This window comes from Pteropus vampyrus, unplaced genomic scaffold (assembly GCF_000151845.1).
Source record: "Pteropus vampyrus isolate Shadow unplaced genomic scaffold, Pvam_2.0 Scaffold408, whole genome shotgun sequence".
Lineage (NCBI taxonomy): Eukaryota > Metazoa > Chordata > Mammalia > Chiroptera > Pteropodidae > Pteropus > Pteropus vampyrus.
Genome location: NW_011889189.1, coordinates 580,367 through 592,157, shown reverse-complemented (window position 1 = coordinate 592,157; position 11,791 = coordinate 580,367). Strand labels below are relative to the sequence as shown.

At 36.3% G+C, this 11,791-nt stretch overlaps 1 protein-coding gene across 14 annotated transcripts in view; it reads right to left on the bottom strand.

Annotated features, from left to right (window-relative positions):
- MBNL1 (muscleblind like splicing regulator 1) overlaps positions 1-11,791 on the bottom strand; it is a 173,519-nt gene that overhangs the window by 28,141 nt on the left and 133,587 nt on the right. For all 14 annotated transcript variants that reach the window (XM_011380845.2, XM_011380846.2, XM_011380848.2 and 11 more), the window contains one exon: positions 2,576-2,776. In XM_011380845.2, the coding sequence (XP_011379147.1) occupies positions 2,576-2,776 (201 nt within the window). The remainder of the gene's footprint in view (positions 1-2,575; positions 2,777-11,791) is intronic.

Below are 11,791 nucleotides of genomic sequence, written 5' to 3'. Positions count from 1 at the left end.
ACTGAGTGCTGTAAATACACATCAGTCCTTGCAAGCAATTATATAAGAACCACAAGGTTGATAATTTATGATATTAAATTTTTTTTACTGTCTAACAAGTTATAACAAAAAGAGAGAAAGAAGTGGCAAGAAAAATTGGCCAACATTTTAACCAATTTAAAATTTTTTCACCTGAAAAGGAACTCAATATTAAAAAACTTAGAGTTCCATGAAGAAAAAATGGAGTACAAAATAGAGTATAGAATTAAACCCTAGATAAAGAAACATGTGGCCAATTAGTAAATAAGGGTGTGTACTTATTGCCATGTCTTTTAGACTCCGGTCTGCAGTGCAATTAGCGTGAGAGGAAATAACTGAAGATAGGAGTGTCTAAAATCACAAGTGCCGTGCGGGAAGACATGCCCTTTAGCTTCACACTGCAATATCCTAACAGATTGTAACTGTGACTTTGGATCAGATCCAGTTAACAAGAATGAGATAGGAAGCTGCCCTACCATGAGGCATTCAGATAAGTGGAATTCAGGTTAAAAGGAAATGTCAGTCAATGCAGCAGCAGCCATTTGTTGTGACTGCAGCACATAAGACAGACAAAATACACGAAGTAGCTCCTCATAAAAAAAAAATAAATAAAGCCCAACAACAAATCTTCACTTTAATTAAACACGATACAAAATATAACCAATTCCAGATTATCTAAAACTCTGGGAGGGTTAGTTTAGAAAGTTCTGACCACACAGCTCAGCCTTTTTAAGAGATTCTTTTCGAGAGATTTAAATAGAGATTTTCTCAGCTATTTGAATATCATCTCCTATTAATAATTAATTCACTAACGTTCATCTCAGACTGCCTATTTGGTTCTCATTAATCAATCAACAATTATGTATTAGGAATCCAAGGTTTGCTCCAGAAAGGTTGAGGGTGGAGGGAGGCCATTCACATGTTGAGCATCTGATAATTTTTAAATATTTAAAATTACTTAAATTTCCTCCTAATTTATCTTCAAACAGCATTAGTTAGTTAATGAACAAGAATTGCCATGACAAACCACCCACACGTCAGGGTGTATCTCTCTAGCACACAGCAGAGTCCTTGGTCCATAGAGGCCATGCAACTAGGTCTCAGTGTCCTTCCTGAGTTCTACTTATGGTGATCTCTTAATTAGTAGCTTTGTCCAAAATGTTTAATAAAAGGTAAGAAATAAGCCTAAAACAAATAAAATTTAAAGAAAACACAGAAGCCAAAATTTGCTGCTTCCTCTTTGTACTGTCAGCTGTATGAGGATGGGAGAATAATAATACAGTGTTTAAAAATAGGGTTGAGTTCATACTCCACTGGAACAGCCTACCTTTGTGGCTTTGAATAAATTATGTCACATCCTTTTGCCTCTAAATTTATTGCCCTGTAAAATGGAATTAATGACAGCATCTTCCACATAAGATTGTTTTGAGGACTAAATGTGTGGTATATGTGAAGGGCTGACTCTGTACTTGGTAGATAGTAAATATCCAATAAATACCAATTATTGTTATGACCATTAAAAAAGTGGTAGCAGTTATAACTATGCTAGAATCTGAGCTCTTCTGGAATGCATGCAATGACACTTACTAAACAAGAAATTGGTGCTTATTAAATAAATTCCTGCTAAACTGATAAATTATTAGTGTCAATTATGTTCAGACAGCAGCCTTATTTTGCCACTTCTCAGTAATTAATACATGCAAATCTTCTCGGCACTAAGTATTGCCTCATCCTGAGCAGGAAAAAGAGGAAAAGGTCATTTTGTTCTTTAGTTGGTTTTAGAGCTTCAATATACTGTAATGTTGCCATTTTCCCCTCCATCTATAGTTTACCGAATCCGTTCATTTACAGTCATACTGAAACTCTGAAATAGAACTTCGATGTAAGATTTTTATCTTTAATTTCTTTTCCAAGTCACAATACCAAAGTACACACATCTGATCATCCCTGACTCTAGGACTTAGAGCATCGCACAATTTCTAATTTAAAAATGTTTACAAGAGCACACTTCATAAACAAAGCAGCCTTGCTATTCTAACCAAAATATGATGAAGCTTACGAGGCAATTTGTGGTAATAAATTTTAAAATGCTTTATATATATAGTAACTAAATAACATCTTTATGAGTTATCAGGGGATTGATAACAATTTGTTTCTTAATAGCAACAACTAGAACAACAACAATGAACACTTAGGAAGCATTTGTTGGATACCAGACAGGTACCAGACGTTCTTCCAGATCTTTGAGGTAAGTGTCATTATCTCCCTTTTAAAGATGAGGAAACTGAGGCACAACAAGTACAAAGTAACAGGCAGTCTGATCCCAGAGTCCAAGTTCTTATCCACTATTCCACAAGTGGATGCTGTGGCTTTTATGAACATTACATTAGTCAAATATAACATACCTATATTCTAGTAAAATGCTCCAAACACTGAACAACATCTCTGTCTTGGATTTTTAAAAAAACTTTTATGGGCAGAGGAGAAATAAACAAAGAAATAGGACACTTCACACATTAGAATGGAGCACACAAAGAAACCACCTGATCATTCCTACCTCGAGTCTGTCTGTCCGCATCAACTTCTGCGCGGCAGCCGCAGCAGCTGCAGGTACAGGGACTCCGGGATTCCCTGTAACCAACATTGGTGCAGTCGGCAAGATCTCTGCTGGAACCAGGCTAGGGGAAACAGGTCCCAGGTAGGGATTAAAGGCTGCTGATGCATTGGTGGCTAAGCTTGGTGCAACTGAAAACATTGGCTGAAAAATAAAGGAAAAAGCAAAATTTAATATGCAGGTCTTGGCTCAAAGTTGATATCCTACTGTATATATTCCATCCATCCATCCATCCTCTATTTTTCTTTCCTTCCCTCCCTGGCTTCCTCCATTTAATTCTGGGTTTAATTACTCTCATTCAGGATAAGCGTGTTTCTTAAATAAGCATTTACCAAATGAATGTTTTTCTAAAATGTAATAGGTAACGTACCATTAAACTTTCCACTGGAATTTGATGCTTGGTGTCTATAATACAATTTCTTTGTGAACAACAGATTAACTATTCAATACAGAAACTTCTTGTGGTTACCTAATCTCCATCTTTATCCTGATTTAATCCTAGAAACTTGCCTAAGAAATACATTTTATAATTGCTACGTCAGATGTACTTGAGAGACCTGTTTACAACTGTTAACATTTTGCCAGCGTCCTATTATCTGGAATAAATAAAGCAGAACTCTCAGTGGATAACTGAGTTTCACAGTCAATGCAAACTGTGAATAATCCCATGGGATATGTGAAAGGTGATGATGACACCATTCCTTTTGAGCACAGAAGATATAAAGTGTTTGGTATATTCACTTGTTGCAGGTTTTTCTGGGGAAATTATAAATGTTTTGCCCACCCTTGTGAGTCATTTATAACAGCAGATTCACCTTATTAGGGAGAAATCATCTGAAATGTGAAGTCTGAAACAGAACATTCTTGACGAAATGCTACAGGACTGTTCAAGGGACTACATATGATAGCACTGAAGAAAATGCTACGAGATAAAAATTCTGCCAGAAAGGCTTTCATGGATAGATGAGACTAGTTTCTATTTGTTATAAAAATATGCATATCAAGAAATATATCTGTTCTTGATAGAATTAAATAATTCACCTGAAATCTACTTCAATAATTTGCTTTTCCAGTTTAAAAAGTATAATCTAGCACAACCATTTTTCATCTTATAGATAATTTATTTTGAACTTCCTAATTTAACGCAGTTTCAGTTCTTGAAGTTTAATGCTTTGTGTAATAATATCTGCCCCCAGAACACACAAAAATAATGAACAAAATAGATCTGTTCTTTAAGGTAACCTGCAGCAGTTTATTTTCTTTACCCTGTGGTAATAGAATCATAGAAAAAATTTTTTTGAATTAAAAGGACATTAGAATGTAGCTAATTCTTCCCTCTGATAGGAATAAGAGTTAGATGATATAGTATTAAAGAGAACTTTGGAGTAAAGTTTTATGCAATTAAGATGTATACTAGAAAAGTAATTCTTATAGCTCAAATTAAAAAAATAAAATACTCTTTTTTTCTAGTCTGGCCCTGACTTATCCTATATTTGTAAGAGTAAAATGGATTTCAGGTATTCCTTTCTTCTTAGGGCTGTGGTTCTCAACCATGGGTGATTTTCCCTAACTGGGGACATCTGGCAATGTCTAAAGGCATTTCTGGTTGTCACAGCTGGGGGGCGCTATTGCGTCTACTAGGTAGAGTCTAAGGATGTTGCTAAGTGTCCTATACCACATGAGACAACAAAGATTTATCCAGCCCCAAAAGTCAGTAGAGCTGAGGTTGAAAACCACTGTCCTAGGGATGCACTCTTCTCTTGACCTCACTGTTTTAGGACAAAATCTTTGCAGCTGGCATATATATTCTTATTAAGAAGACCGTGAAAAATAGAATATTTAATACATAATTTGATTCACTTAGGAGAAGAAACAATACACCAGAGTCCACTGATATTTTCAAGTTAAAATAATTATGCCTCCAAACGTGCTGGTTTAAATGCCATGTTTAGCTGCTCTGCCAGGTCGATGGCTCTTGCCTGATGAAGTGGCCTAAGGTGATATCTCTCACCCCCAGGAGCATCCCTGCCCAAAGCAGCTATCCAATGACAAGAGGAACCTGTCATCCAAGCATTCCAGAAGTTAGCAATCCATAACATGTCAGAAACTGGGGCTCAGGGCAATCTCTGCTCACCAACAGGTACTTGAATAGCATCTGATTTTATGCTGCTCCTCTGTCTACCGGCTGCCAGAAGTAGGTAAAACTTAACACTGTTACGGACTCTCGTATACAATATGTAGAATTTCAGCCAGACTAGCAGTCTATTTTTTCTATTAGATATTTAAGAATTACAGGAACTTCAGCATATAGACTAGAAGACTAGTTTAAAACACAAAGAACACAGGCCAAGCAATATCATTCCTGCTTGTATTCTATTGCTATGAATTAACAGGTATTTCCAGATAGTGCATTTTTAATATATACTTCAGAAAGTTATTGAGATGTTTATGTCACTGTACACAATCTTGTATAATTATTTAGAAGCAGAGGTCAAGCTGACAAACATTTCGAGGGAAGAAAATTGTTTGTATTTTAAGAAAATAAGACTGGTGACCAATAAAATTCAGCTTTGTTAAATCTCATTGAATAAAATAAATGCACAATCTACAATACATATAATACAGCAATTGCATATTACAGAAAAAAGAATGCTTTTATTAGATAAAAATATGGATCTTATTAACTGGCAATGATTTTCTAGTCGGCTTGTAGTTCTATAGAGTTGTCACGTGAATTGATTTTCGAACTTAATTTAGCAGAGCAAATTTAAATCTGAAGAAATTTAGGGCACTGTCCCCAAGTAAAATCTATAGCAGTTTTTAAAAATCTGAAACATCAACTATTCAGCAAGCATTATCTCAAATTGTTCCCTCTCCAGATAAGTAGGGCTATTTGCTAAACAGGCAGAGAATCAATAATAATAGCTCTATGCTTTGAAACTTCATTCCAAAAGCTGTCCCAAAAAAAGCATAATATTCCTTCATTTCTTTTGAGTTTTTGTAAATTTGTTACATCCCTTTTCCAAACAGCACCTAGTTGGAGGTAGTGCACTGCTGGCCCCATCAGAGGAACCCTAATCGGATTAATAAAGCACTTGAACTTCTGCACTGTCAAGTCTCCATTCCGAAGCCATCCTGTAGAGGGTTCAGCAGAATCACAAGGACGGATATTAACGCAACAGTTTCGTCAAGTAGCATCCTATTTTCTCTGAAGTATCCACAGGATAATGTATAACTACATAATTGGTGCATTTGATACCGACTACATCCTTGTAATAATGATTTACAGATATCTTGGTTCCCGGAAGGCATAAGGAAGGTTAGCTCATTGTCTTTTGCCAGTGAATACCCTCACCAGAGAAAAAACAAATTGCAAGCTTACTAATGCTGGTGCTTTTATAGGCTAATCATTTGTTTGTTTTAAATGAGACGTTCTGATTCCATTAAGGTAATCAGGCTTTATTATAAATGAAAATGTTCTTCAATTTCACATTATGACCCTAGTTAAATGTATGTGAACATGATTATTAGCATAATCCCTCTATTTTTTGTGTGCCAGGCACTGTGCTAAGTGCTTTACCTATGTTATTGCATTTAATCTTCATAACAGTAGAGTATAAACTTCAGGGGGCAAACGAAAGCAAAAACTCCATTGCTTTTGTTTTAAAAGGGGGTTGGGGGAACATCTGTTTAGTACACTGCTAAATCCCCAGAATGTAGAATGATGCCTAGCACACAGCAGGCACTCAATAAATATACACTGAATATGTAAGTGTTTGAGTGAGTGAATGAATGAATGAATGAATGAATGTGTGAATGAATTACAGCCTTGTCGGTGGCTAGTATTAGTCTTGTTTTGCAGATAAAGAAAAAGGCTCACAGAGATTATGCACCCATAGTCACAAATGGGTGATAGAAGACCTAGGATGTGGACACAGGTGTGTCTGGCTCCAGGTGGTTCTGAAACCAGTGCTTCTCAGTGCTGGCTTGTCTACTAGAGCCACCTAGAAAACTTTAAACCCCAAATACCCTGCTGTTCTGCTCTCATCTCAATCTCTGGGGAGGGTGGGCAGTAGTATTTTTTGAAAGCTCCTGGAGGATTCCAATTCCATACACTTTAAAGCCTTCTATTTAAAAACAGAAATAGGCTCAGTTTTCTGATTCTACATGAAGTCTCTAAGGAGACGTGTTCCCTTATGGCTCTCCTCTTTTGCACATGGCTTTCCCTCCACATTGAAGGCTGCTCCAGCCTAGCCCACCCGTTTACTTCCTAATCACGCTTCAAGAATCAGGACTCTTCCTGTTGAAGTTTCTCTTGATCCAACTATAAACAGGCCCTCTGTTCTCCAAGAACTCCTCATCACTCAAATTCAGTGTTGAAGACCACGTGTGTTTCCTTGACCATCTCTTCTACTGGAAGTAGACAGCAGCTCTCAGAGGGCAGTCTTGTGCACTGTTTTGTTTGTTTTGTATATATCCTGCAATTGACATCTACATGTGTTTAACAAATATATTAATGGATTTGCTGTTTTTCTCTGCCACAGACTCTAGCAAATGCATTAAATATTTTCTAGAAATAGTTATCTAAACATGAAAAAAACAGATTTAATGTTATTTCCTCCCTTTACCTCAAATTTAATCATTAATTCCTCCAGTATACTTGTTTTAAAAGTTTAATTTCTTTTATTTTTATTTTGTAATTTTTGATACAGAATTTTCTAAGTTACCATGTTACCATACTGTAATGTTGCAAATATCATAGGGGCCCTAATTTATTTTAAAACACTATGTGATAGTGTTTGTTTTGCAAACAATGTTGGCAATTTTTAATAGTGGAGGGAGTAAATGCAATAAATAATACATAATTGGTATCTTTTGGGATTTACAGAATACATGTCAGATTTGTCTAGATTTTACGTGTGTGTGTGTGTGTGTGTGTTTACGAAGGTCAAACCTGTGAATGGTAAAAACTAAAGTTTTTTTTTAAAATTAACAGCACAATCAAGGTGTATGAAACCAGGTTTCTGGGTAGGCACAATTCTGTACAAGAGTTCTAAATAGTTTCTGTAAACAATTATTTTGAATATAAACATAGAGCCAAAAGCTAATGGAGTTATCAACAAATTCACATTATGATGTATTTTTTTCTACAAATGTAACATGACTGAATAAAAGAAATGTTTTAAACTGTTTCTAGACGGACTTGCTGACTGGGCAAATCAAATAAACATTTGCTTCATTCTTAATTTCACTTTGTCCTTTCATTCAGTTTCCTGAAGTAATAAACATTTAAATAAAAAAGACTCACTTCTAGCCCTCCAAGTAGAAAAGAATCCACAAATATGGGCCCCTAAGATTCAGGGCCCATCACAAGCGGCTCAGGTAAGTGCAGGCTCCTTGATTGAAACAGGCAGTAAAAGGGCAAGATGGATAAAATGTGATTCAAGGTGACTGACATGGAAACACTTTACCAGAAACGCTTTGGGATGAAGTGGCCTTATCTCAACCACTAGTTGGATAAACTGGAAAGTAAAGCACTAAAAAACAATTTAAGAATTCTAGGTGTTCCTGGAAGTGTGACAAATGATGACTTCAAAGCTTTCAGCATCTAACTGCCAACAACGCTTGGAACACGAAGCGACAGCAAAGGCCAAGGTGACGGGAGCAGTGAAGAAGCTCTCAGAACTTCAGCTGAATCCAATAATCTGAATTTCTCTATCCCTAGACTACTTCAAATGCATGAAATGCATAAGGAATTCGACAGGAGTGATGCACCTCGAGGGAGCTATGTGTACCTTGACGGCAGCTGCCAACAGAAATTATGGATGGCCAAGGCTAACCTTCAGGAGCACAGGGAAAGGCACACGAGGCCACTAGCTCAGATACAGCTCTTCACAACCACTGCTTACGCAGAGCTCTTCGAGGGCAGGGACAAGAGTGTGAAATTGATGGAATTTCTGAAAGACATCTTTCAGGGATGGACCAAAAGAAATATAATAGATGTCTCCAAGTCATGAGCCACAAGTGCAATCTATCTTTGGTTAGGTTGTTTAGTAATTTCTCATTAGATTATCATTGCATCAGATACTGTAAGGCAAAGTAAAAATAATTTTTGTACAGTAGCACTTAGAAAAAAAAAGGTGTGTTTTTTTTTTTTTTTAATTTGGATAATTAAATACTACAGGTCTTCCATTTATCTTCAAGTTACGTAGCTAGTCAGGATCAGGGCCAGTGACATTACTAAACTCTGAACCTTCGAGTCTTCGCCTACTTTAAAAGATGGTACGAAGATTTATAATACAAAAAGTAATGCGTTCAGTAATTGCCCGTAGTATTGTATTTGCCTCAAAAAATTAAATCTTCTTTCTGATTCCTGGCTTGGTGCATTTGATTACAACCTAATAAAGCCCATAAAAACAGGAAACTCTCCTACAAATCCCTGCATTCCCCAAGTCATCCCGGTGTCACGTTCCAAAAATCTTAAATTTATAGACAAAGTCTCTCAAAATTTGTGAGAAAATGAGAATCTAAACTGAGTGGCATAACAGCTATTTCCTGGTCCCAACAGGGCTGTCATCAAGCCCCTGGCAGCCTTGGCTAATAGTCTGCAAAAATGCATCCAGCTCTAGCCCCGTTTCATGCTGCAGTCTCTATAATTGGCCTTGTGCTCTGGTTCCTGGTTCTTCTGGCCCCTGGGGAACGTGAAATACCATGAACTTCTGCCTGCTTTTCTCGTGTTCAGGAAACTCCTTCCTTCATTCGTTCTTTCGATTATCAAGCAATTTTTGATCTCTGCTACATGCTAGGCACAATCTTAGACGCTTTCGAATCTGGTTAGACCTTGCTATCCCCTTGCCCTCTTTGTGTTCCTCTAGCTATGGTTTGGGGGCCAAATTGGTTGCCCTTAGTAGACAAAGATGCTTCCCCTGTGTGACTACAAGCCCTATCACTGCTCAGATACTAATGTTACTCCTGATATTATGGACCTACTCACAGTATTATCTCCTTTGATATCCCTACTTCCTGGGTTAGATCCAAGTTTATGCATGTTTTCAAATACTATCATCTGTACTAGTGGCCACCCTCTTTGAGTGGCAAGCCTTTTCCATATTAGTCACCTGGCTGCTTCGAGCCCTGTTTTCTTCCCAGCGGTAGAGTTCCAGTAGGCAGCTGGTTATGACTGTCTCACTTATTTCTGAATCTCCGTATCATTATCCTCATCAAAACAGGGCTGACTACAAAAAAAGACTGAAAAGTCTCAGGGTTTTGAAGGCAAATTTCCTGGATTAAAGCCTTCTCTACAGTCATTAAACCCCCAAATGCTTTAAAATTGAAAAATTAAAATGACTTCTATACTTATTACAAAAACGTCACTCTGTGTAGAGTATATTTTCAGACGATGATCTCACAACGCCTCTAACAATAGGGTAAAATTCCACATTCAAATCTAGTCATATCAGGGAAAATTAACATAAAACCTGACTGTGTTTACAACTAATGAAAACTAATGCTTTGTCTAAGCTGAGAATTTCCCAACAAAAACACCAGAAAATGTGGTGATTTTTCTAATGGTTTCAGAAATCTGTGATTTAGTAATTTCATAAATAACACGTATTTGTTACTAGTATTTCAAAGCCATGAGCACTAAATGCTGTTTATAGTTTGTCCCAGGATTAGGCATGTGACGCCCCTGGAAATGGCCTTGAGAGTAAAACTCAAGGACTAATTCAGTAGAGAAACTCAGTGCCATGGCCAGTGCTGTTCTCTGCGGTCTGGGAATCACATTTACCGATCTCAGAGGTGCTGTCGGTCACTGAGGGGGCAGAACATGTTTTAAATGTTTAAGTGGAACAAAAGTATCTCACAACAAGGCGAGATCTTCTATCAACTAAAGTAATAGCTACCCCAAGGATTTATCAGATCTTTGAAACTGTATGTGAGGGCCAAGTGTAAAAGAGAATTCTTATCCCATATTTTATGCTAAGAGGATGATTACAACTAAACTTTTTTTTTTAACCAAATCGAAGTCTTCATGCTATCCCAATACAAATGTGAAATTAGCAGACATCATAAAAATAAATTTAAGATATCATATATTAAACTGAGCCCCTAATAATGGAAAATATATATATATATATATATATATATATATAAATCTTCTATCTGATATATATATATATATATATATATATATATATATATATATCAGATTAAAACAGAGACAGAATTACAATATTCTCTCACCTCAACTGTATAGTATTGATAATTGGTATCACTGTCGATGTGATATGGAGATCCCTCCCACCTCGAAATGCAATCCCCCCCTCTTTTTTGGAATGATTGGTGCATTAAGTTCTAAGAGAGAATAACAATTACATTGAGTTCAGGTGTTAAAATGTATTAGGAAAAAAGATTAGTTAGCACACATGCTACAGTTAGCATATAAGAAAAATGTTGATCTTCACATTTCCATGACACCAGAATATTGCATATAAGTTAGTGACATAAATTACTGACAGATAAATTCTTATCATTGCAAACTTCGACATGCATTTAAGTAAAGAATTACCATAACACAATTAACATCAGAACACTTTTAATAACCTAAAATGATGATATTCATCTCATATACCTCACTCCCCCCAAATCCAAATAAATAAGAAATGTGCTCAGACTCAAAAGTTATCCACAGACCCCACTCAGTAAACATTAAACCTCTGTGACCACCTACAGCTTATAAAATTTAGCTCTTTTCTTAAAAGCCCTTGGAGTTCCTGACTCTCCAGGTCATCTCTCTTCTGATGAAGACTTCCAAATCTATGACACTGATTCACCACTGTCAGAATTTGCCTAGCATCTGTCACCACAAAATAATTTCGATTTATGTTTAAAAAAAAAAAATAACAAAGGCTCCTTTTCAAGAAAGAAAACTATACAAATTCTCTTCAACGAGAGAGAGAAAAGGAAAAAATTTTCTCATAATTAAAGATGGCATATGCCCATTTTTATGATTACTATAGTAATAGCCTGAAAATGCTCACCGACTATATTAATGAGTTTGGTGACCATTAAAGAAAAATTTTAATACTTCAAAGTCACAGGATTTAATTTGAAGAAAAATTTAGAAGAAAAACATGCTATAATGTAAATTTTTACATG